The 26,682-nt window shown below is 35.3% G+C and overlaps 3 protein-coding genes across 3 annotated transcripts in view; 1 reads left to right on the top strand and 2 right to left on the bottom strand.

Moving 5' to 3' along the window:
* The window catches only part of LOC139120954 (NBAS subunit of NRZ tethering complex-like), a 75,271-nt gene extending 71,858 nt beyond the window's left edge, over positions 1–3,413 (bottom strand). Inside the window, exon 1 of the mRNA XM_070685542.1 lies at positions 3,305–3,413. Coding sequence (XP_070541643.1) covers positions 3,305–3,397 — 93 coding nt within the window. The 5' untranslated portion in view covers positions 3,398–3,413. The remainder of the gene's footprint in view (positions 1–3,304) is intronic.
* Positions 3,414–4,475: 1,062 nt separating this feature from the next.
* Positions 4,476–11,843, bottom strand: LOC139122001 (proteasome subunit alpha type-4). The gene is made up of 8 exons (XM_070687338.1): positions 11,776–11,843; positions 10,813–10,855; positions 9,801–9,963; positions 9,268–9,345; positions 7,945–8,033; positions 7,265–7,395; positions 6,286–6,409; positions 4,476–5,379 (listed from the first exon to the last, which is right to left on the bottom strand). The coding sequence occupies exons 1-8, from the start codon at positions 11,776–11,778 to the stop codon at positions 5,204–5,206; spliced, it is 807 nt and encodes a 268-aa protein (XP_070543439.1). The 5' UTR covers positions 11,779–11,843; the 3' UTR covers positions 4,476–5,203.
* A 2,234-nt stretch (positions 11,844–14,077) lies between these two features.
* Positions 14,078–25,981, top strand: LOC139121999 (isocitrate dehydrogenase [NAD] subunit alpha, mitochondrial-like). The gene is made up of 11 exons (XM_070687337.1): positions 14,078–14,190; positions 14,715–14,762; positions 15,730–15,813; positions 16,062–16,234; positions 16,597–16,726; positions 17,489–17,622; positions 20,533–20,635; positions 22,569–22,633; positions 23,121–23,205; positions 23,777–23,929; positions 24,305–25,981. Exons 1-11 carry the CDS (start codon positions 14,164–14,166, stop codon positions 24,386–24,388), a joined length of 1,086 nt encoding a protein of 361 aa, XP_070543438.1. The 5' UTR covers positions 14,078–14,163; the 3' UTR covers positions 24,389–25,981.
* The last annotated feature ends 701 nt before the right edge of the window (positions 25,982–26,682 follow it).

Genomic DNA, 26,682 nt, shown 5'->3' with positions numbered 1-26,682 from the left:
TAAACTAAACACCTCTAAATACCGGCATGTTGAGTAATCATCAGGGCTTACACTATGACCTCTATGAGGTTAAAGTTCAAGTCATTTTACTAAAGGTCATGTGAAAAATTAAACCAAAGTATGGAAGTTGAAAAAGTCATTCTTTTTTGGACATTTATGTTTTTTTTTCAAATTTTGTATTACCTAAGTTGTACTGTTGATCATTTTGACAGATGCTAGGAAATAGGTACTCACTTTAAGAAATGCTTACAGATACAACAGATAAAAGAAAGCTGTTACAAACTGTGTTACATCTCTAAGACTAAGGATAGTATGTCATAAGCCAACAGCATGCTACCAAACTGTAAACTTAAAGGGGCAGTCCTCAGTCCCTGGTTCTTGCATTAGCTGTTGTTGATGTCGGCTGTTGATTTTAGTCCTTTGCTCTTCTTTGAAAGTTGTAAACAGTTAGTTATTTTGTTCAGAGATAAAGCTAATAAAGAAACTACCTTTAAAGGGGAAATTTACCCAGATTTTCTTGGGTAATCAGGTCGTTATTTAGTGAAAAATAAACAAAATAGCGTTGGTTTCAATCACTTTCACTTGCGCGTATTAGCGCAGTGGCCAAAAACTGAATGCATGGAAACCGGAAGTGACGTATCAAACTTGCTAGTCACAGCGGGTTCAAAGCGAGGTCACTTATAACCAAGCTCTTCTACGCCAAGTGGAGTACGCGTACGCGGTACACACACCTCAGCGCTCGACTGAAAATCATAGGCGAAGATAATCGGTAATAACTTCAAACCTGAACGAGCAATTGATGATTCAAGACTGACATCGTCAGAAAGTTACAGCGACTCAAGTTCGGAAAGTGACTATTCTAGCTTCGATGACGAAGTTCAAATTAGGGCCTACTCTCGGCGATCAATCATGCCTGTCATTGTCAACCCAATCGCTGTGAAATCTTGCCGACACCGAAGTAATGCCAATGCTCTAAAGAGATCGACATTAATTCTAAAAGAGCAAGCATTTTTTAATGTGTTACAGAACACCCTGATGTAGCCATGATTAGTCTAGAACCAGCTGTGCTGTCTACAGCGTTCCGTTTCTAGTGCCTGAGCGTACGCACAGTCCCATATGTACAAGCAAAGCACTTGGGGCTGAATATGCCCCGGGCAGTTTTCTTTATAGGCTTGCAGTTCAGTAGTTGGACTTGCAACTTTCGATAAAAGCAGCCCTTCTCAAAGTGGTATTCGCAGAAAACTTTATTTCTGCTCAACTTAAACATCAACGCCGAGTCCTTGCCTTGGCCCCTATATTCTGTAGTGCAGCCTACAGTTGTACATGTCGACTGCTTCAATGACCAAGTTTACGACGTCACTTCCGGTATTTTAGTACACTGCTGTTTGTTAGCCAGTGAGTGAAAGTGAATAAAATCGACTTGAAAGCCTTTCAATGACCATATCAGTTTAATATTCCAAAATTAATTTTCAGGGTAAATTTCCCCTTTAAGTGCAGCACAGTAAGCTTGTATACTGGTCACAATATTTCAGACACCAACATTATGTTTGGTCGAAAGGTTGTGCTTAATTTTTTCTTGACTTCAAAATCCCAAAAAATAACGTTTTTCTCTATAACATAGATATAACTTTTGATTAATTTCAAGCATTATTGTTGTGATTGTAAAAGAACATTTTGTTTGTCAAATACTTTGTGTTCTATTTGTCAACATAGTCTGTATGTGTTTAAGGTCCAATCTTATTGTTGACAACTGCAAGTTCACACTAGACTTCATTTATCAACAATAAGATGACACTGCATATTGCATACTGATGCTATGAGTTAGAAAGGCTGATACCAGCACAGTAACTTTGTATTTCAGAAATCTTTGTAGAAGAATAAGAAATGGGAAAGACTTCCATAAGTCCCTTTTCCCAACTTTCTTTTTGGTAGGATTTGCTATTTTAGAATATAGCCTTAACTACAGCTTTACAGCCCAACCAAGCTGGATTTGAAGTGCTTCCTCAAACAAATGTCCAAAAATCAAACTGATTTCAGGTATGATAGGGCCTATTAAAAGGTTGTCTTCCCAAAAGGTTCCTGTTTCATAGAACAAAAAAGTGATGATATTATCAAAAGTTACATCTTGGACTTTTTCATGATGACTTCAAAGTGCTATCAACAATATGCAAAAATAAATATTCATCCAAAATTGTTTATAAGAGTTTTGGAAATTACTCCTTGGGGAGTGATGAAAATGATACTTTTGTACCATTGGGTATAGATAACATGTCAAGTTGTAGTAATAAACACAGGTAAATGAAGACAAAATTTGTCAGAATCAGTGTTTTTGCTAAGGTTGGGGAATATAGGTAAATGATTTGGGAACCCCGGTAACATTGCTTCTGTCCCCTAATCTGATTGCATTGATATACCGAGGGCACTGAGAATTTCTGTCGGCAGCTCAGGAAATCTTGCAAGCATGATGTTAGTTAACAAACCTTAAATCATCTTCTGCACTATTTCCCTGTTGTAAATTACCTCTATTTAGACTTTGTACTATTTTGAAATAATATTTGCTGGGAAAATTGCAAGGAAAATTACATACTATAAATTTAAAGGGCCTTTATTATAGCCAGACGACCATCAAGTCAGTATTTGTAAATCAAATCCTATCATCATATCACTATTCTTCATCAAATTCACTACAGTTTAACAGTAAGCTTATGGTATTGGTTAGGACATTTTGGGTCAGGTATTACTACTTTTTGTATGGTAATCACTTCTGTCTGTCATCTAGGTTACTGGCATGAACCTTTTATTGGCCGACAAATTATTACCACAGCAGTATAAAGTCCCTATCAGTATGAGGCAAACCATGGATGTTTATACATCCATGGGCAAACTAAGGAATGATTGGGACGACAGTGGAGACTTTATTTTTATATAACGTTGAAGAATAGTGTAGTGACACTGAATGTTTGCCCTCTTATCTTAGATCATTGAACAAACTTCTGTGACGAGAAAGACCTCGCTTCTACCACTGAGCCAGTGCTATGATACATGTGTCACATTTCTGAATCGTGTCTGCAGAACGACAGAACCTTGCGGATACAGTTTGCTGATTTGATCGAACCAAGCAAGTTATACCTATCGCAACTCACACGTCATGAGTTACAAGATCATGGTGACATGGATGCTGATCCGAATGATAAACATATGGTTATGGGTAGTAACAGGTCGAGGGTTGTCGCTGAAACAACTCTGAAAGAACTTGTAAGATCTGAATATAGTATTTGTCATTACAAAACTTATGATAACTTACAAAGAGTTCTGATTCTTGGGGCCATTCTTCATGGATCAGCAAATCGTACAAAATGTTATCTTCCTCCGCATCGTCTGCACCATTGGACGCCATGTTGGCACTCTGCAGAACCACCTAGCTTATTGTACATTAGTCCGGTGGCGGCGCTCTTGCTATCGTTCGTGGGAGACATAAGCAATAAAGTGATTCGGTGATCCATGACACTGATCTGTAACCTGACACTGTAAGTGTAGTGGACCTTTGAACTCGAAAAACAGTACAATTTGCCTGATAACAACACCTTTTGCTAGATATGATTCTTGACGACCAGTCCTTCAATACAATGGGGTGGAGTGGCATTTCAAACAATGACGTTGTTGCCCTGTTTTCAGAAATCCTTGAAACAAAGTTGAAAGTTTACCTATACTGGACAAGTCGACATATAGGTTTCAAAATAATGTTGATTTTTTTATAAACAAGCTAGTAACCTTGAAAGATACTGGAATTTCCATTTTCTTTGATTAAGTGGAAAGATCATTGCATTTCAACAATGAAGATGATATTCTAGAAACTTGGTTTCCAAAACCTCCTCTAGCTAGTTTTTGGATACCAATGATGATAGCTAACATTATTATTCTTTGGATCCAAACAAACAAACAAACATGGATTGGATGAAAATCATTTGTATTATTTTGAAAAAAGTTAGTTGCCTTTTTTATCTTTATAGATCATGTATCATACCAAGATCTCTAAACCGTATTGGGATTACAATACTGATCTTGTGATAAGAGATGCATCTCAAGGGCAGGGAAACTGGAAACGTATGTCAGCAAAATGCAAGTTGATAAGGCCGTTATGCATTTCAGTTATTCTATACGTCAGTGACAGAAATATTGAACCCAAAATGCACTTAAAAGTAACTAATATAAAATTGAATCAGGAACTATCATCATTTCAAAGGTGGATACTTTGATCAGATGTATTGGAAGATTAAACTGTTTCATTCAAGTTTACCATCAGTAATATTGCTTGGACTGAGAAAGCTATCGCTAGCAGTATGCGTAATTCAGAAAGGAAGTTTCATTGGAGTGATTGTTATGAAAGACTTTTCTTTCTTCGACTTATTAGAGACGGGCTTCAAAAGGAAAATGTCATTTATTGGTATAATTAATACACAACATAACTGTCAAAAAACGGTTGAACATTTTTTATTCATTTTCCTTTCAAAAATGACATTTGACACTCACTTTACAATTCTCTGTTTATTTCAACATAATGAATGAAAGAAAGAGTACAAAACATCAGACGCAGCAAACGTTCTTGAAACTAGTATTCAAATAAAAATTTGACCTGTGATGTTATTCACATGGACAATGACACTCTATTAAAGTCAAGTGGAAAGGGTTCTTGTTGCCAGGATTGAATCACAGAGTATTTAGAAAGACAAGCATTGTTCAGATATCTAACAATATTCTGTACACTGAGTGCTGAGGTTTGAGGAGCTGTAACTATATGAATATAAATGACATAATGGTCCTTCAGTTTCAAACATTTCATTGTGTAGTAACAACAGCTCTTTGACAGGATTTCTGTACACACTCAAAGTAGGAGCTTTTCAGGTTGAATTAAGAAATACTCAGTTTTATTTCAAAGGATCCATTCATTTACACTACAAAGGATTTTAATGGAAAGTAAAGAAGGAACAACATACATCAAGTGTACACACTTTATACTGATAATTTTCAGTTCCAAATCTTTAGTAAAACCCCTCACATTGCATGACACCGGACTGAGAGGGAATGTACAATGTCACACGTACAAAGTCTTATAGTCAGGAAATCTACCTAGGAATATGACCTCATGATTCAAGTGTTCTAGAATCATTGGGTAAATAATTACACTGTCTCTATTCAAAAGTCTTTACTTAGATTTTGGTTTTGGTTTCTCCTTTTCTCTCTCTTTCTCTTTTTCCTTCTTTGCTGCCTCTGCTTTTGCCTCCTCCTCTTCATTCTTCTTAATCTGTGCATCAACTTCACTGCCAGGCAGTATTGTTATCTTTGTTGTGTCACCCTCTCTCACTAATGTTGCTATTTCAACTGGTAAATGAGAAAAATGAAAATATCTGAATTTCTGCGCTGCAATTCAAAACACATTTACTATAATGATATCTTCCTTTCAATGTTGTATCTGTTCACTGTAGTATCTGAAGAACCAACATGGGGCAGCTTATTATTAGCATCATGATAAACCACAGACTCATTTTGCCATGATTTGCAAAAAGAAATGATATGAAACAAGAAAGGAGATAAGCTAGTGCCCTCAGAGTCACATCTCAAGGCACTAGTTCAAATGTCTGAGGGCAATTGGTTTGTTGATAGTATTTCTGGCCACATACATGCAACCAGTATTTATTGGAATATCTATTCTCATTCTTAAATGGCAGGAATTGATAGACTGACATTCAAAAAGTGATTCAAATCATGATAAGAAAAATTGAAATGACCCTTATTCCAAATGTAAGAAATTTATGACCAAACTAAATTGTAGTTTTGTTGTGTAGCATTTCAAGAATGACATGTGAAAATTTCACACGATTTGTCACAGATAGAGTGGAAGTATATTCTTTCAAAATGTTGAAAACGGTTGATAAAAGAAGCCAGGAAATTGGGTTATTTGCAAACATTTGCATAAATTCACACACTTTCTCACCCAACTGATGACTGCTTGTCATGCTTAAGTAAATCCAACCAATATTTCTCTCATGGATTAGAAAATCCCTGCTATTTGAATGAATTTTTGCATAAAGTGACATTGGGCTAAAAACATTGTAAAGTGCAATGCCCCAATTATCAAGAATTACTGAGAAGTACATGGGTCAGTGACAAGCTATCTTGTTGCCATTTTGTCAAGAGTACTTTTTAAACAGAGAAACACACACAATCAGATATAGAGAGCAACAAAAGAAGCTCAGCTGTCAATCAATACACACCAGTATATCTTACCTTTCTCTGCACTAAGTTTTGTTATATCTAATGTTTTACTGAGCACTTTGATTGCTAGAGCTAGGGAGTCTTTCATTGTCATTTCCCCTTCTTTGTACTCTTGCTTCAACATGGAGACAGCAGCCTAAAATGACAAACACAGAGAAATGTTCCGTCACAAATCACTTTAAAACCATTGATGACATGTCTTTCCTGTCTTTTAATAATATACTTTCTGATTTATAGCAACTGAAACTGTCATACGTATTGTTTTTAAATAACATGATTTACATACCAACATGAAGTAGTATATATTATTTTCCCGTATCAAGCCTTGGACTGGTTCCCCATATTTTGATGAAATGCATCTAATTCAAGATCAACTTTTGTGAACAATGTTCATAGAGCAAAAGCTATTGTAATTGTCTTTGCATACTTGGCGACAGTTGAGATGATATCTGAAGCACTTTATTGATCAGATGATTGTATTTATTAACCCTTTGAGCGCCAAAGTCAGTTTTTGTCGCCTATATCAAAATATACGCCAGTCAACTTTTTCCTAAATGTTGATAAAATTTTGATAAAAATCTGAAGCCAATAAACTGTGATGTTCATTTGATCCAAATTGTCAAAAAAATTACAGAAAAATTCACAAAATTGGTAAAATTGCAGCGCTCAAAGGGTTAAGACTGCACTGAATGTCAAAGGAAGCTGAAATTCATCAAGAAGTAACAGCCTTCAATCACCTATGCATGGCAATTTTTAACTGTAACCCCTTGGGAGAAAGGAATGGTACAAGTAATGTGTATTTTCTTGGTAAAGTGGATCAGTCTCATGAACACTGGTCAAATATTGTGTGTCTCTACAAAACTAGGCTGATATTTGTGGCTCTTGATTTCCAGGCTTCTTCAAGTGTCTGGATATCACAGGGTTAGTTCTCAGTACAAGAATGACTAACCTATCCAAATTTCAGCAGAGTACATTGATTGCAAATACTTACAGCACTATTATTTCCTATGCATGTTGCTTTCCATCCACCATAATTACCACTTGGATCACTCTGATATAACTGATATCCATAGTGTTTATCCCATCCCATGTATAAAAGAGATACTCCAAATGGCCTTTTACCTGCATAAAACAGTATGTTATACCCATTACACTGCTATAAAGTCATCCTTCTCAACTCAAAAATGAAAAAATAAGACAAACAGCTTTTGAGAAAGTTTTCACTAAATAATTGTAAGATAATTGAATAAATAAACAGATCAACAAGATTTGGCTCACACCAAAACACTTGTTTTAGATTTGCATGTGATATGAAGTAAAAGGTATTATATCATGCATATCAGTATCACTATCAGTCATTACCATACTGCCTCCATAATCAGAGAGTTCACACCAGTGAACAATTATTTTCAGATCCACTAGCTCATGGGATAGTATGGTAGTCAAAACAGGTAACTACATGTAACCCAGCTTCAGTTTCCACTAACCCAGAAGTCAACAGTTTAATAAATGAATAATTACTTTCTCTGCTGGGCAAATTAAGGCAAAAGTACAGGACCAGTGGCAAAACCTGCTACCCTGTGAGCTTGGGTAAGGGTATTTGCTCACCCACAGCCTTGATAATACGAAAACCATTGATTTATAAAAGTGTTTGTTTACATGTTAACTTACCACCAAACTGTGTGTATGCTTGTTTGATATCACATAGACTACTGACAAGTTGTTCACAGGGAATAGATTCTTGATATTGAAGTAGATACCTGTGGTAAGATTGACAAAAACTAATTACTCCTTCATACAAACACTATCAGTGGACTAAAACAATAGCCTATGTTCATCTGTTTACTATTTTTGTACACAAAGTATGAAGACAATGCATGGCTGATGATGTGAGCAGACAGAGAATCTCAAACAAATGAAGAAATACCAGAGTATGAACTATTTTGTTCAACATTCAGACTTACATATGAGAATTAAGAGCATGGAAAGACATCTGGAAAATAGCATTTACGGAGAGTATACTTCTTATCTTTCAGTTTATATCTTAGTAGCTAATATTATCAACATGTCCAGTGAAAGATGTGTCATATTATTGTAGGCAGTTTGTATGTATATTTCACCTAATAACAGCTAATGGAAGAGATAGTAAATGCATGAAGTTCTGGCAAACCAAAATACATTACTGTTTATGCATGTGTGTTGGCAGTGATGCAACTACTGTATTCAAAGTAAAATACAACTTGATTACAGAGAAGTAAAAGAACAACCTTTGGAACAATCATATAAATATTGTGTACTAGAGCAAGAGCTGAGGTTTCTAAGATGAACAATCATGACTGACAGGATGATGTGTACATTCAACTTCCTGCTATCGTGTGCATAAATACATGTATATTTTTATCACTGGCAGAAATCATAACATTGGTACTTTACACAACTCAGAATGAAATCAGTGACTGCTGCAAAAGTCACATTGCATTGCACAGGTCCCATGCCTGTCACAGGTTGTAGCTTAGGCCTTTGTCCCAGAAGGGGATACAGTCCATGATGACAGGACAGAATTAAGTTGAAATTATGATGTTAATTTAGATTAACTTCATGGTTCTCAACGAGGAGATTTTGAGGGGTGGACCTATATCTTTCAGAAATCTACTAATATGTCAATAACCAAACAAAAGATGTATTTTGACAAACAGAGGAAGATGCAAATTATACATTATTGCTTGCCCCTCTGATTTTGAAGGCTGTGGAGTAGACTTAATTTGCTGTCCAAACTTTCAATATTACACCACCTAGGATTAGTAATCATTTTGAACTCAAATTTCTTTGTGGTTTTTTGAGATGTCTTGAGGTACAAAGGACTTTCAAATAAAATAAAACTTGGTAAAATATCGCAGTGCCATGACATCTGTGCTTTTCTGCAATGTACATTCAAGAGTGACGTCTAGGTTTGCAATTATAAATCCTACGCCACCAATAATGATTGTTACCCACCTTTGTGCAATTAGCCTCAATTCATTGGTAAGAACATTAGCATCTGATGTGATTCCTGCTACACTGCATGCCATATCACTGTGGATAAAAAAAGGACAACAAAATCACTTCTGAGTTTGAAATCATGTCACATCATTTTGACATAATGTGATACATTTCAAATGAAATACCAATTTCCTCACATACAATACTTCAATACAGCCTGGTGGGTTATACAGTCCAACTCCTGACAGTTAGTTAAACAAATATACTTCACCTCCTTTCTGTCATAAGGCATAACACAGTCCAGGGTTTTCATCTAATGCCCTTTTATGTGCTCTAGTCTGAATGCAATATTGAAAACCATGCAATGTGGCCAAACAATGGTGGTAACACGGTTTAACAATTCCATTGGGCAACTTTTGCTCTGCGTGAAATATTTTTTTAAGAACTTGTTGAACATATGCAAAGTTTTAAGTTGCATTTGTTTCATATGCGAAAAATAAATGAATTCACACCATGATACACAGAAATGTTACTAAAATTCAACTTACTCATTTAATTTGTAAATCTTTTCTGAAAAGAAAACTTCATCTAATAATTTATGTGTGTTTCTCCTCTCTGCTGCTAGCAGTACTCCATCAGATGCTAGTATACCAAGACATGTACCGGCATGACCGATAGCTTCCATAGCATACTCAACTTGGTACAAACGACCTGTAAGACAAAATAAAACATCACATTTACAACATTTGCAAAACAATGAAAATTTATACGCAAGTTGAAAATGCATCTTGTACGAAGTACAAATTTCCCTTGCATTATGTACAAGCACTAGCTGATAACAAGAATTTATTTGGATATCTCTTATAAAGCAATAGCTAATCTATGAGACATCGCAAAGGCAAGGAAAATTCATGATAACTTTCCATCATGGTATAATCATATACACACAATTCAACCATTATTGTCTGAGTATCATTAGTACAAAAATGCTATTATTTCCACCAATCCCTGAATACTAGTTCAATTAGGAATGTACTAGAACTATACGGTCAAAACAAAATGTGGATTTACTTAGCTTCAAAATTTTGAAATTTAATTTGAAGCATGTTAATTTTTCTTTTCCTTTTGGTCTTATGAACATTTTTCTTTTGCAAAGCGGCAATGCTGATATTGTGACAATGTCTTTCAACAATTCTCCACCTTATGAAATCTCCTTCTCTCTATTGACTATTCCTCAAAAGGATCATCCCTGGTAGCTACCATAACCTTATGTATGAAGTAATGTCACAATGTTACAGATACCACCGTTGAACTTTTGTAAAGAATTCAGAAATTAGGAAGGATTGCCAATCAGTTCAAGTCGCCATATAGGTTCCAATGGTAAGGCATGTATTTTGATAGAGTACTTGTCATATTTGAAAACATGCCAGTAACTGGGAATATGTGAACCAGTTCTACATATCTGGAAATTAAGTGAATAATTTGGGAATTAGCTTGTTTCATGATCAAATTTGTGCAGCGGTTTGCCGTATTGAATAAAAGTCTTGTAAAATGACATACCTTCAGGTGAGAAGATAGTTGTCCGAGAGTCATATCGACGAGCCTAAATTAAGAAAAAGTAAAATAACATAACTAGTAACAATCATATCAAACAAAGACACAAACTAAACCTGGTTGAAATAACTGTAAAAAATACCTTTAACAAATTTATTCCAATGGATTTAATAACAGGCAAGACGGGAATTTCATAGGTTGTCGTCATTGTTCACATATTGTGCTGACCACAACAGTTATGTCATTTATGATAGACACTGAAAACATATATAAATGGTATATAGAGTACATTTAAAATCACCCAAGTGTTTAATGTCTGAATACAAAGTGTGAAGAAGCCACTCCTCCAAGTTCATTTCCATTTGCAATGCTTTGGAAGAAACAAGTAACACATGCACACTCTTCACAATCAATAACTGACTGAGGCACTAACTCTGTTTGCTTTCACAATGATGTATAATTTAACTTACAAAGAAGTGGATGACGATGCCTTGTACAGTACAGTACTGTAATGTAGTTTTTGCTGGGTGTCAACATGGATGTACTGTACATTTGCTTCATCATAAACAGCAGTACTGTATATGGTTTCTTTGTATGAAGCTAATTTTGGTTTAATATTGTTGTGAGTTTCATTGAATATGTTCAAGTATTTTGTTTGAAAATGTGGTTTGTGTCGTTATCTTAGGTTTTCTGAATCTCAGTTCACCTGGCACAACTGAAACTTCAACATAACACATGATCAGGTGAGAACTGTACAGTACAGCAGTGTGTGTGGAGACACATGACATTGCAACTTTGCAAACACACACGTCGGTCGACGTTATCGCGCCTCCTGGGGAATTTGAGAAGCGGCGTAACGAGTTGAATTTAACACAAAGAAACCAATTAACACAAAATCAGTATATGCAAAAGTTTCGACAATTGTATCTCCATGCACAAAAAGGTTATTATTGAGAATATGACACTCACCATGTTTCTGTGTAACTCACGCGTTAGCCACCTTTGTTAGTTTGTTCTCGTTACTCCAACAAACTGAGTGTGACAGACCGGCCTGTGGTGGCGCGATACAGCCAACGCAACGCGCCGTGGCAGATGTCGCGCGCAGCTCATCATTATTAGCCCTATTCGTGACTTCTGGCAATGACTCCTGAGCCCCTCCTGAGCCCGTCACGGTGCTAGTTTTTGTGAAGTGCAAGAGGAAATTACTTTTGTTTCGTTCAGGGAGTACTAAAATGATAGCCTTCTGAAGTCTTCAAATGTATTCAAACTTGAGAAAAAGTTTCGAGAATGTCGAATATGTTACTGTTAGATACAAGGTGGATATCCACTGTTACCAACAAAATTTATCCTATATCAGAAGCAGAAAACGTTCTCCAAAATTCAAAGTATAATGCTTATGGTAACTGTAACTTTTGGTAATTTTGTCAGCATTTTTGTTCTTTAAATCGCGGTTTTCTTTATACATTCGCTATTTGATTATTTGGCTTGTCAGTCATGTCATTGGTATTGTTATACCAATGATATGATATCTCTACAGTGAGCTTCCTGAGAGCAGGCAGATTAAAATTGACGTGGTTTTGATAGCATATCAAAGTTTAATGTTGGCAGGACATTTTGTAAAGCGGCGTGATTGTTTTTATATATTGACTGAAAATACATTGTATTAGAGCATCCTTTCTTCTCCTTTTTGCTCTTCAAAGAGAAACGGTCGTCGGAACTGCCGCGGCTGTGCGAGTTTCTTGTTTACAAACGATGTATTTCGTGCATGATATCTAGATGCACCTCATTATCATAGCTGCAACATTTAAATTATACAATGTAGATTATGACAGAAATGTTTTAACCGGGGTTTTAACATTCATCAATCACCATCGCACCTTGGAGACAGTGTTGACATTGGTCATAGGAGTCCAATACGACCTTAAAGCGCAGTTCCGACTACTATAGGCCTATCCCGTTAATGCTCGTCACCGACTTATTTCACTGACATAAAAATAGCTCACAAAAAGTTTACTTTTTCCATAAGTAAAACTACAGACAATACATGTACAGTAGATCACATACAAAACAAACGTTTACCCGTCTCTGAGTAAAATTAGGACTTAAATTTCTCAAAATCCTTTTGTGTCAGTCAAATACAAGTTCAATTATGTAGGTATTCCGAGTAAAATTTTATTGCTTCAGAGCTCTCTTGACCAGTGACCGTGGAGAGGACATTTTAAATCACGACAAATGTATCTTTTGTGAATTCCTGGTGTTTTACTGATGATAGTGTATTTTAATATAATAATTATCCCTTGTGAGTGATGCTCGGTATTTTTCTATTACTTTCTGTCAGGCGCCTTTAAAAAAGTTGTTTATCAAAATAAATAAATAAATAAATAAATAAATAAATAAATACTTTCTTTCTCCGCCTAGGAAATTCGTTGGAAAATTAGTGTATGTATATGCATCATGTTTAGGCATAATAGACACAAATGATGTGCAAATACCAGTGTTTTGTCTTATTTTAATATGTGGATTTTTATAGCACCTTGAAGATCTGTTGGGTTTTTTCTACGTTCCCTAAAACACAACATAATATGGGAGGCAGCTACACAGGCATTCGTGGGCTAGGTAGTCTGCTCCACAGGTTATCGTAACGTTGCTTGGGATAGTCGTTCGAGGCGGGCGGCCGCAGGTGGCCGTTTACTTGGAAAAAAGAGTAAACGGCGACCTGCGGCCGCCCGCCTCGAACTACTATCAAAGCAACGTTACGATAACCTGTGGTCTGCTCGATCAATCGATCTCCTGTTCAGTGCTCTACCCTAATATGCAGAGGCAGAACACTGAGCAGACGATTGATTGATCAAGCAGACTGATCGCCTACGCAGTATTCTTCCCTCTTATGCAAGGCAGAGCACAGGGAACTGAGTAATCTTGTTGTTGTTGTTGTTGTTGTTGTTGTTGTTGTTGTACGGACGGGAGTGACGTTGAGCGACCTACGTCGTTTTTTGGTCACGATCACAGTTTTCTTTTACAATTATCTACAACATCGACAAACAACAGCAAGGAATGACACGTTGTTTTTTAATATTTTTTATTATCGTCATCATCATCATCACCATCCACAACAACAATAACAACAACAACAACAACAACAACAACAACAACAAGAACAAGAACAACAACAACAACAAGATTACTCAGTTCCCTGTGGGCAGAGCACTAAGCAAGCGATCGATTGAGCCCGTGAATGTATCACGAATGATGACCTTTGACCGGAATTCCCCCAGCAGATTTGGAAATAACTGTACAAATGTTGCGCAGAAACCAGTGCGCACAAGTTGTAGTCTGCAGTGCACTACACGGTCAGAAATGGCGAGCAGAATACTTCGGTCTTTGGTATGTGCAATGTTTCCTATTTCTTCATCGAAGTACTCTCAGTGAATGATTGATTACTTGATGAATATGAGCTTTTATACCTCCGCTTTTACTCTGAACAGAAATCATACATAGGGCCTTTGGTTTCGCTCATACAGACGAACATGAGACAACGAAGAATCGTACTGGCAAAAAAGGCTGTGTAGCTTGAAACCCGAAGCGGAAGGGAAGTTCGACAGTGTGCGTGGGCTGATTGACATTTGCACACGTGTGATCATTTTTTTCGCATTGCCAGGCTAAATATGTTCGAAAGTAGCATTGATTGGTTTTATTTGTACATAATGTACTCATATCTTGCTCTTGGGCATATTAGCTATAGCCTGCCGCAGCAGCTGAACCCATGCACAACCGTGACAACACAGGGTCTTACGCAACAGGATGAGATATGATGTGAAGGTGTAGACAAAGTATATCATGTGACATGAAGGTGAAGAAACAAATTTAACTGTGTATGTATTTATGCTATGTATCCACTTTTATTTCAGGTTCCGCCATTGAAACAATTCGCCGGCACCAGAACCTACGCAAAAGAGGTATGCTATCATTGTACTGCGTGTAAAGGCAGTCTGATTAAAATCAGATGCAGAGTATGGCGACGTCTGTACTTGCGCGGTATACTCTTGCTGTCGGCTCTCACTACCAGTGAGAGGCGACTGCAAGAGTTTAAGATTTTAATCAAGAGTTCAATCAGATTGCGTGTAAAGGTGGACCACCTCGATGTGACAACAATTTTTGTCACTGTCCCGCCGGGAGGGGGGGGGGTAATCAGTTTTATGTCGAGGGGAGCGTATAAGCTCTCTCCTACTACCTCCATGCTCTCTCCAAGCAAATTGACAAACTGAGCAGAATTTTCAAAGGAGAACAAAGGACCAAAATCGCATAAGCAAGGCTAACAACAACTAACTAGGGATTGAGGACTCTCTTTAAATAGAATTATTTTTATCAATTAGGTATGTACACCATGTTCAATCTAGATTAAAAAGCAAAACTTAAAATTATAAACAATTTAGATAAATGAATGCTTGAAAAATCAAGTGCACTAAGGTAGTGAACACTGAACTAAAACAAATGCTCTGGAGGCAAACTATGTAATTGCAATGCACAAGTTTATCTTTTCTACAGTCAATATATACTTAATACATTGTTTTCATACATATTGCAACTTGCTGTAAAAGAGAAGTAGACAAATAAACTAGTTGATTCATGGGACAAAAGTACAAAGAATTGTCAAAAATTACAGTTACTAGGCGATCATTGAGTTGTACAGTATCAAGCATTGAAAGAATATGCAAAGAATATTAAGTTTAATCCCCATGTATATGTATAAAACATGCATGCAAAGCATACTCACTGACATCAAACATGTATACGTATGTTTGTGTACAATAATTTTGTTTGAAATTGGATAACAATTTGAATAGTGTATTCAGTATTTCAACTCTGTATATTACTATAGCATACATTGTATAACAGTAGTGTGATTTGATGATTTTTCTGTAGGCCAGTCTAGTTACTCTGATTCCAGGAGATGGAATAGGACCTGAAATCTCTGCAGCTGTACAGCATATTTTTGCTGCTGCTCAGGTAAGGAATTCTATCAATGAGATTTTGATCAACATTTGAATGGCATTGTTCTGGTAAAACAAATTGGATATGAATGAATGAATGACTTACTGCAACATTTCATTTACAATATACATAGTAACTTATTTCAGAAACATACAAAAATGTAAAAACAAAGTTTGTATAATTGGTGAGGCAGTATTGCTCAATATGCAAGGTATTAAAATTGTTTAACTATTTAAGCATGTTTTTCTCAATATTTTCTGCAGGTTCCTATAGATTGGGAAGTGGTAGATGTAACACCAGTGAAGAGTCCTGATGGTAGATGGACAATACCAATAAAAGCAATAGAATCCATGAATAAAAATAAAGTTGGTCTTAAAGGACCATTGGCTACACCTATTGGAAAAGGACACATGAGTATGAACCTTGCTCTTCGGAAGTAAGTCTACTGTCATTCTGACTTGTCTGATTTGATTGAAGCTTCTTGCTGACATTTCACTAGCCTAAAGAAGCAAGATTGTCTTGATGCCAAATGATGAAATAAAAAGTTAGTGATGTTGAAGTGTTCCTTTTTACAGATTTTAGTAACAAAGGTCATTTTCAGTTATAATATAAAGAATAATTTCTTATATCAATGTGATTCAGCAGATTCCTGTTACTTACATTAAACTTAACCGTTACTGCAATTTAGATAATGGTATCTGAAATACTGTAATTAAGATTTAGGTAAAGTATAGTGGCTTGATCAATCACAATAAACAATTTTGATCAGTCTCCCTTTCTTTTATTGTAAAACTCTAGGACTTTTGACTTGTATGCAAATGTAAGACCCTGTAAATCTTTGGAAGGATACAAGACACCTTATGAAGATGTTGATCTAGTCACAATAAGAGAAAATACAGAAGGTGAATACAGTGGTATTGAACACACAGTAAGTAATCAGTTTATGTTTTGTGTATGCCACAGCAATTGGTTAAGTGTGTATGGATAAATTAATTTTTGAAATAAATAGCAGAATACCACACAGATGACTGGTTACAGTAGGAGGATGTAAGTCCAGGACCTACTTTCTTGTTACTGTACAAGCATGTTGCAGATATATGATAGGTGTACTCCAAGACTAATATGATATGTTTTACAGACAGTACTAAGCCAAAAACGTGTGAGTCATGTTGTTTGCCTCATATCCAATTTATCTACTGACGGAAATCATATTCCGTCTTTTACGAGGACAAATGTTGTAATTTTTGAAAAATATTTGCATAAATTTTGATCTATAGCAATTACATTTTCCTCTTCTTTTCCCTTTACCGATATGGTATGATGTGAAGTGTTAGCCTTGTCAAACAATGTACTGCATACACTATACAATATTACAGTTGACAATTACACAGCTTGCCACAGTTACTGTAGAATTTCAATTTTGACTGTTCTTATAGTGTCGTACTGTTTTAACCAGCATCTATGATCAGACTCTTGGTGCTTTTCAAGTGAATAATTATTATTAGTTATCTAAATTCAAGTTATCAAAAATATGATTAGATATTACACATATAAAATGACCACTACCAGCCATTTTGATATGAGTGGGTTTAGAACAAAAACTATATTTCCAAACAAAATATCTATAAAATACATCAAAAGTTACACCAAGTGTAGTGTTACCGTTTGACATGATGTGTGTCTCTCTCAGATTGTAGATGGTGTTGTACAGAGTATTAAACTGATAACAGAACAAGCATCAATGAGAGTGGCTCAGTTTGCTTTTGACTATGCCAGAGCTAACAACAGGAGTTCAGTCACTGCAGTTCATAAAGCCAATATCATGTAAGTAGTACAGAAGATACTCAGTTTTGTTAGGTCACTGAAATGTATGGTGATGAAAAAAATCAGAAATATTCATGTAATGATAAATTGAAGCATTTTACCCCTGTGATGATATTGAGATTAAAATTGAATGTTAAGCCTGAAACACAAAGTTTCACTTTCTTTATGACTGTCAAACCATACTGTATCAAGCACAGTGAAGCTGACACTTCTGATAACATCGCTGAAATACATACTAGTCAACATATTTATTTGAAAATTACTGTGAATTCCGGTATTTTACCTTCTCGTGTCTATTTATAGACAGAGAAGGTATTAGAGTTGAAAACCAGTATGCTGCTGTCAAGAACTTCCGTCTGTCAAGACTTCCGTCTGTCAAGATCCGTTGACGTCATGCAATTGTGATGGGTCATATCATAAACTGGTGGGGTGTTCATGGCTCAGGTTGAGGTGTGGGAGAACGATTTTGAGCTATGACAAAAATCAAAAGGGACTTAGCGGCATAGCCACAGTGTTAAGCCTTTCTCCAAGGTTTCTTAGTTGACTACAATCTATTACAGACTACTGAGCTTACGTTAGGGGTACTCACTTTGTGTTTGCTCACTATGTGAGCGCTAGTGTTTGGTACTGAGTTGCTTGGATATCCCCTCATGCCTCACGTGATCTGGGCCTGTTGCATAATCTGCAGAGATGATCATATGTATATGCCTCCGAGTCTGAAAACTGTCATTGTGTAAGCCTGTCGGCATTTTCCTTGCATTTTTTCTCATTTAATTTTGCAAAATATCGGCGAGTACCTCAATATTTCAAGATAACCCTTTCTTCCCAATCGTTTCCTGGAGTTTCAGAGTCATATGAACGAAAATGAGTGAAAGTTTTAGACAGGAAAATCGGACGTCGGCCATGTTCAATGTTTACAGTACAATCAGAAGTTTACGTGGAGGAATTAACCAACAAACACAGGAGTGTTCATGATGCCCGCCCTCTAGAGGCAGACCCTCATATATGAAGTACCACATTTGATGCTTGTGGAAAGCTTGACCACACAATGGAGCATTTAAACTTTTAGAAAATGACAAACTGAATAAGAAGGTATTCAGAAAATGTCAAATACTGAGGAAAAATGTGCAAATATTCAAATAAACAGGTTAACTGATTGGTCAGCTATAAAAACAATGAAAATGTTTATGATCAAAAGTTTTTGAGATGCGCACATTTTACAAATACAGAAATTATTAACATTATAAATATAAGACCAAACTATTTTTTCAGGGATGGGACAGGTTGGAAATGAGGGGTGAGAGACAAAGGCACTCCTATTGCTGCATGTGGATGCAGCCACACCATTTCATTTACAGCATACTTATTCACTGTGTTGTGTTCAAGTTCCATATTGTACTGACTGTCATACAAGGATAACATAAGCAAATCAAATCAAATTAGAAAAGGATCAATGCTGTTGTGTGGATTTTGCTGAACATGGCTGATATTTCGCCCTATATATTTGGTATCCAGCAAAGGCATATTTTGATGTAAGGCAAAATTAACACTACATTGCTGACAATATATTTTAACCGTTTCTGCATGAATTTTTCTTTTTTAAATTATAGTATATTAGTACTTCAAACAGATTAACAGTTATCGTGATGTCACCCCATAATTTTACATCACAAAGACTGTAATTCTGCCATTTTTTTTGTTTTTCAGTCATTTTATAAATTTTGCACTGCACAAGATGATTGAACAAATTGCAATGTTTGAATTTGTAAACTCAAAGAATAAAAATCCTTTGGTCACAAATTAAATTATGTTTTCAAAAGAAATTTACTCTTAAACACTTTTAGCATATATTCTTTACACGGTCATGTATTTCAAGGAAAATATGCCTGTTAAAAACTGTATATTTCTTCACTTTCAATTTTTTTTCAATACTATGACAATTATCAGCCATGAGGTTATACAAACACAAGACCAGATAAGCGTTTTTCATCATTTCCACAGGACTCTTTGGAAAATCCATTAAAAACAGTTAAAAGTGACTGGAAATGATCACTTGGTATACATTTAATTTACAGATGCCAGGTTGTGTATTTCACATGCACTCAGGTCAGTAGGGAAGTGCGTCATTACTATTTTGGACTGTTAATTCTTATTTCTGATTGTTTAACTTTTTTCCACATTGAACTATCTTTAGGCAGTTTATACTGTAGCTTAGAATTTTTTTGATTGATGTATTTAATCATCTTTTGGGTTCTTTGGGTCCATATCCCACCTCATGCCCCTACATCATCAACTATTTACCAACAACTCCATGCCAACAACCAATTACCTGACCTGGCCACACATTAGAGAAGGTACAGCGTCATTGACGGTATTTTGGTATCTTACCTTTGAATACTGAAAGTGCAGCAAATATCGCAAAATAAAAATGTAAGCTGAGTTACTGATATGCATGATCTCTTAGTGGTTCCATACATAGTGATTTTAGAGCTAATTGCAATGTTAATCTGATGATGGGATTCCTAAATATCTTAAAGATAATCACTAATTTTGGTTTTATAGTTTGTTTAGATTACGTACTAGTACTAGAAGTAGAGGATCAAAGAAAAGAGTAAGAAACAGTTATGAATTTATTGCATAGAAATGAGACGGAACAGCTGATAGGGTGTGCACTTACAAGGGCAGGAGGTTTAGTGGTTAATGAAAATTTTGGTATACATGTGTAGTATTTGGTAATTTTCTCTCCATGTAATGCTTGCGCTGAATATCTGACACAATATAATATGCATCTGTATGTAATATTGTTGGGTAGTGTATTATGAGTCTTAGTCTCAAGTTTACATTGAAATTGTCTGTAATGTAATTAAATTTGATCCAGTTTTACCACATTGTCCTTTTTGTCCCGTGCAGGAGGATGTCAGATGGTTTATTTCTGAGGTGTTGCCGGAAAGTTGCTGAAGATTACAGAGATATTAAGTTCGATGAAATGTACCTGGACACAGTCTGTCTCAATGCAAGTTTGATTTAATTTTATGTTGTAACTCACCACAATCATAAAATAGAAGTTGAATCGGAATGAAGTAACTATTTCCTGATTTCAGTGAGCGATATATGTAACTCTGTCTCTAGCATCAGTGATGGAAGGCACATGCAGTAGCTAGTTAGCTGCAAGTCTTAACTACTGTAAAAATCTGTAAGAAAGAAGACATTCTGCAAGATTGTCATTCCTGTTTCTTCAGGTCATGGTCTCTACTGCAAAGCTAAAATTCCTTGCCTTATACCTGTCACAGCACAGTGACTGTACAAAGTTCAGGGAGTCAACCAACAGTTTATATATATTTCAAGATTTAAAATTTGATGTTACCACTTATTTTCATAGTGAAATTCATGATCATACTAATACAAAACTCTGTATTTCTGAAAGAAAACATTTGTTCAACAGGCCTATTAGCTTGGGTTTGAAATTGTGACTCACCTCACTATATGAATTTTATTTTGTAGTAAATGAAATGAAAAGTGTCCCGCATGGGTCACTTTTCATTTCATTTACTACAAAACTATTAGCTTCACAATTGTCACAGTGCCACATGAGACTGATTACCGTAGTTGATTCTGCTGGCTTTCACTTTAAAAATATGGTACTTCCAACCTCTGATAATACCATCACCAGATTTTCATCTCTAAAAGTGGATAACCCTTCTTGTTTACTTTAATTATGCAGTTTAACTGTAAATTTGTAGTATCAAATTGGACTAAAAGTTCAAAGAAGTAGGCATAGCATTTCTTTTGAAGTCCATCCTGAAATTGGTGTGCACCACTACAACATTGTTTTCATCTCACTTTTATGTATTACTTCTGACTCTGTTTTATTCAATATTCTCAGTATCAAGCACAATTTTTTTTATACTTTTATTTTAAATTGTCAGATTTATCATTTATCATAATTATTTTAGAGTTTTCTTAGAGTTTAAAATATCAAAACTATACACCTTTTGCACATTTTGTGGTTGCAAGTAGTTTGACCTTTTCCAAATGATCCGTCACTCGAGGACACTCTCTACACATCCCTCTTTTGTTTTTGAAAAAGATAATTTTATTTCAACATAGTCGCAAATAAAACAAATGTACATAACTGTGAATGCGTTAAAATTACAATGCAACTTGTCTGAAAAAAACAAATAATTAGCTGTTTAATTACGAAGATCATCATATGAATGCATTCAGGATGCATTCTTCTCTACACACTCCTCTTTTTTTTTGAAAAAGATAATTTTATTTCAACATAGTCGCAAATAAAACAAATGTACATAACTGTGAATGCGTTAAAATTACAATGCAACTTGTCTGAAAAAAACAAATAATTAGCTGTTTAATTACGAAGATCATCATATGAATGCATTCAGGATGCATTCTTCTCTACACACTCCTCCTCTCCCAGGGGAGTGTAGAGAGCGCCCTCTAGTGACAGATCTTTCCGTCTAAGTTTGACCCTCATTTGTCAAAGTGAGACTACACCTCTGGCCTGATTGACAGCAGAAAACCACAGAAATGAACAAAGTGATCAATTGATGTGCTTATTTTCATCACCAGTATATCCAATGTTTAGTGAGAAAGTTGTGTTTTCACAAAGACAAGCCAAATCATAAAAGTTGATTATTTGTCATTAAAAGTTGGTGTGGTACTCAAATATAACCTAAAATGTACTGATTGTTAAACAACATGAATTACATACAAAAACTGAAGCTAAAAGTTATCGCTAGGGTGAACTTTATGCCAAACCATGCAATGTGCATCTCATGGCCTTTTTAGTCCACAAATATAGTGTATATACATCTGTACATTTTTCATGTACCTGACCATTTTCTACTTGAAAGTGTTTTTATGGCAAAGTTGTATCATGGAATTTACAGTTAGATAATTTGATATCTTTCTGTCCCTTTTTTCAGATGGTGCAAGATCCAACAGAGTTTGATGTCTTGGTCATGCCTAATCTGTATGGTGATATTCTCAGGTGAGACAAAGCAAAAATGAACAGCTCCTTCAACTGTAACTTTTGATGTAATATCCAAGATTTTTGTTCTGTCTTCAAAGTACACTGTCATGTTCTACTCTAGAATCATATGAAAAATGACCAGTATTCAGCTTGTCAGATATCCTGTGTAATGTCAAAAGTTTGTAGTGATGTTTTACATTTTAGTCTGGAATAAGAAATTATTTTGTCAATAATAAAATGCACATGGCAAACACTGTGATGTGTGCAAAGTTAATACTTTGTATTTGAACACAACTTACAGAGAAGAATTGGCCACTGAACCTTGACACTGTCAATGTATCTATGATCCTCAATTAATTGTCAAGCAGTTATGCTAGTATATTAGAACTAAGGAATTATTTTCTTCAAATGTTTGGCAATTCAATGTAGTTGCAGAAAGTGTAAATTTCAATCCTTGTTGGTTTTCAATATCAACTTCTTTATGTCATGTTGGGTTGAATTTCAGTGATTTGTGTGCTGGTCTTGTTGGTGGTTTGGGAGTCACTCCAAGTGGAAATATTGGTGCAGGTGGTGTTGCAATCTTTGAATCAGTAAGTATAGTATTCTGCCTTACTCTGCTACACTTTCTATAAATAATTCTCCCAAGGGTTTCAGTTCACAATCACCCAGTTGCACAAAGTTGAAAGTATGCCCAACACTTGTCTACAAACTAGCATTTCTAACAACCCACTATAGCTTCCCTTTGATTTGACATATTATCCCTTCAGTGCCCATCATTGATAAGAACACTGATGTCTGTTTAGAAAAGCACCAACATTACACTGAGCTGTAGTCATTTCTCTTGACTTCTGACCTTGCATATGTCAGATGTGTTGGGAATAAACACAAAAAATTACTCATCTTTCATTGTTTATTCTAAGACAATGATGGCCAAATTTATGTGTAGAGAATAAAATAGTATTGCCAAGGAGAAAGAACAGGAAATTATACATATTGTCAGGGCAGTAAATTTTGTAAGATAACCAACTGTTCACAAAAGAATAGTTTCTGAATTAGGTTCATTCAGACCAAATAACTCTGTAAATGTTGTTGTATTTTAGTATAATTTAGTCTGTCAGTGTCTCCAATGTCAAACTTTGCATGGATATTTATACTTTATAGGTGCATGGAACAGCTCCAGATATTGCTGGACAAGATAAAGCCAATCCCACAGCTCTTCTGCTCAGTGCCGTCATGATGTTAAGACACATGGAACTAAAAAGTTATGCTGATAAAATTGAAACAGCTGCATTGGAAGTTATCAGAAACCCTTCTGTAAGTTAATTTTAGGTCTTAGTAATAAAAATGTAATGTGAACAAGTTATGTGAACGAGGCACATCAACATATGATTATTATACACATTTGATAGAATATTTGAAATGTGGCAAGTATATTCCAAAGGACATATTGGATATAGACAAAGACATAGAATTTTTAAGAAGATCGTACACACAGGTAGACGTGTTGTCAAAAATCTTACCAACTAAGATGTGAACCAAAAGATTGCCTGCCAAATAAGTTGTTTTATGAAATAAGAGACTGACTTGAAATATATGAATGACTTATTTCAATGCTTCTTTCTGTATGGAATTGTACCATAGTACGTTTGCAATCAGTGACTGATTACATATCCTTGTTTTATATTTCAGTTCCGTACAGCAGATCTTGGAGGAAAGGCAACATGTTCAGATTTCACCAAGGAGATCTGTAATATTATTGAGTCATCGGACTGAGAAAGCATTGCCAGCTTGGAGTGAATTTGGTCCTTCTTAACAAACTAACGCACAGTAGGACCTATTCGTTCACAGTCAGTTTTTTTACAACTCAAGAAAAATAGTTGAAAACAGTGCTGTAAGTTGTGTAGATCTTTGAGATAGACATGTATTTAGTTGAAAATAAATACTGAAAAGGTTGAAATATTTCATGCTAAGTGTTTGTTTAAGTATGTTTACATCCTTGGTCAGTTTCTTTGTTTATTTACATCTTGACATAGAGACTTATTTTGTAGATTAGGTGTTTGCATGATCTTGTCTGAAATTACACTCATTGGGCATGTAAAGCAATGTCATTTTTTGTATTAAACCTGTAGTCACATTACACTGATTCATTTCATTTACACTAATTCTTGTAAGATGATGTTATTTCTGATGTCTTTGTACACATTCTGAATGATACATACAATAGTAAATGCTGCAACATGTTGAAAAGATCAAAATTGAACATTGCAAAATATTGTGGATTGTTTTAGTCGGCATTCAGTATGAAATGTAAGTTAGAAGTGGATTTTAAGATTATTTTAAGATTTATTTGGTTTTCAGAGTGTATTCTATATTCATTGAGGGAGTACTGTTAGTACCAGCATTATGTTATTTGTAGAAATACTGCATTTGTTAGTCAGTCACTATTTATGCTCAGTGTAATTTTCACAATATTAAGTGTAAGGGATGTTCAGATGCTAATATTGTTTTCCTACCTGAAGTAGATTCCTACACCTCCAGACATAAACACTGTCAGTACATGTTTTTATTATATTTATTTAATGTACTTACCATCTGTTGTTTCAGTATTAGTTTTTACCATTACCATGACACTCATTCTAGTGTATATCCATTTCATTATGGTGATCCCTGCATGGTGCACCTGAAGTCTAATGTGCCAGTCCTGCATAAACTCTTTATAAGCAAAAACAAGGGCATTACATTGGTTGAACGACAAATTTACAGCTTTGGTAGTTCCAGACATCATACCACTGGCTCTGCTCATCAGTGATATAACATTTGCCACTGACTCTATATATTACACCCAAGGCATTTTAAACCGCTTATTTATCCAGTAAACAACTTACAATTGTTAACAGGGTCTGAAGACTTCCTACATGTGGCAGTAAAGTTGAAGACATACTGCATCAGTCTGCTATTTTTGAGGAGTTTATTTTTACCATAGTAAGGAATGCCATGCAGAAAAATGTTTCGATGTGTAAATGTTGGTTTCTATGATGTTAGAAATGGACGAAAATTTCAGTTTGTAAATGTCGCTTTTCATGTTGCAATACACTGATGTAGGTTTTCGTCAGTAAACGCTGCTGTATATAGGGTAGATATTACATCTCCTTACATATTTTGAACAGTGAATATCCATTGCAAAGTTTCAACTCAAAAAATTCACCTTTGTAATGATTGTTTACAGTTGTTTTGTTTACACATAGTTGATGCAATAGTTGAAAGAATACACAGTTACTTCTTTAATGACGTCAGCTCAACTAATCAGAAAAAAGTTTTGTATTTCTTACTCTGTAAATAAATGTGATCCCTCCCTTGTTATTGAGACTACTGTGTTTTGTGTTTTGTTGGTGCCCAAAATTATTAAATTCATTGACCAATTGATTATTTTTGCATTTACAAGTAGAGCACACTATTTAAGGTAGTATGTGCTTTGAAGTGAAAGAGCAAAGACTTAAACTTTTGCTCAAACTTTTCTGAATGAAACTTTCAACCATTCTCTTACTAAATAAACAAAAGTCGGGGTCACCGTGCAAGATTTGGAACTAGTGAAACAAATTACCCAACATGTAGTGATATCTGAAATTGAAAACTGCCATCAATCCCTGTCTTAACTCTAGTGGGAAAAATCAAACTTTGGATTTTCGAAAAACTAAGACAGTGAAACTTTTCTTTCATCAAGAGCTTTAAAATGAGCCCCCACAAATGGTAGATCAGAAAAGAGTTGTAGAAATAATAGAGTCCACATATCTGTTCCTGATACACGTTCTACCGGTACCTTAAAGCCCCTGTAGCTGTAACTCTTGAAATTTGTTGACCTGAAAAAGGCCTTTATTTTCTCTGGTTTTCTTTAAATTCTACAAATTTAAAGAATATAGTCTTTTACTACTGAAAAATTGGACAAGTAATTTAAATTTTAACCGTTATTTTGATTTCCCACCATTTTTTAAAACCGGTAATATTACAAGAAAACAAAGCATATGATGTCCAGTGGAACACATTCAGCACTATGCATTATATTTGTCAAT

The sequence above is a fragment of the Ptychodera flava genome, chromosome 21 (assembly GCF_041260155.1).
Source record: "Ptychodera flava strain L36383 chromosome 21, AS_Pfla_20210202, whole genome shotgun sequence".
Taxonomy (NCBI): Eukaryota; Metazoa; Hemichordata; class Enteropneusta; family Ptychoderidae; genus Ptychodera; species Ptychodera flava.
The sequence above is the reverse complement of the archived record's forward strand: the minus strand, read 5'-3'. Positions and strand labels throughout refer to the sequence as shown.

What these genes read in the sequence shown, in the direction of transcription:
- LOC139121999 (XM_070687337.1), top strand. Translation starts at nt 14,164, where the DNA reads ATGGCGAGCAGAATACTTCGGTCTTTG. An exon ending in ATATTTTTGCTGCTGCTCAG is followed by an intron (nt 15,814 to 16,061) that starts GTAAGGAATTCT and finishes TATTTTCTGCAG; the next exon opens with GTTCCTATAGATTGGGAAGT. An exon ending in AAGTTATCAGAAACCCTTCT is followed by an intron (nt 23,930 to 24,304) that starts GTAAGTTAATTT and finishes TTTATATTTCAG; the next exon opens with TTCCGTACAGCAGATCTTGG.
- LOC139122001 (XM_070687338.1), bottom strand. An exon ending in TTGAGGCTAATTGCACAAAG is followed by an intron (nt 8,034 to 9,267) that starts GTGGGTAACAAT and finishes ATCTTACCACAG; the next exon opens with GTATCTACTTCAATATCAAG. An exon ending in AGCATACACACAGTTTGGTG is followed by an intron (nt 7,396 to 7,944) that starts GTAAGTTAACAT and finishes TGTTTTATGCAG; the next exon opens with GTAAAAGGCCATTTGGAGTA.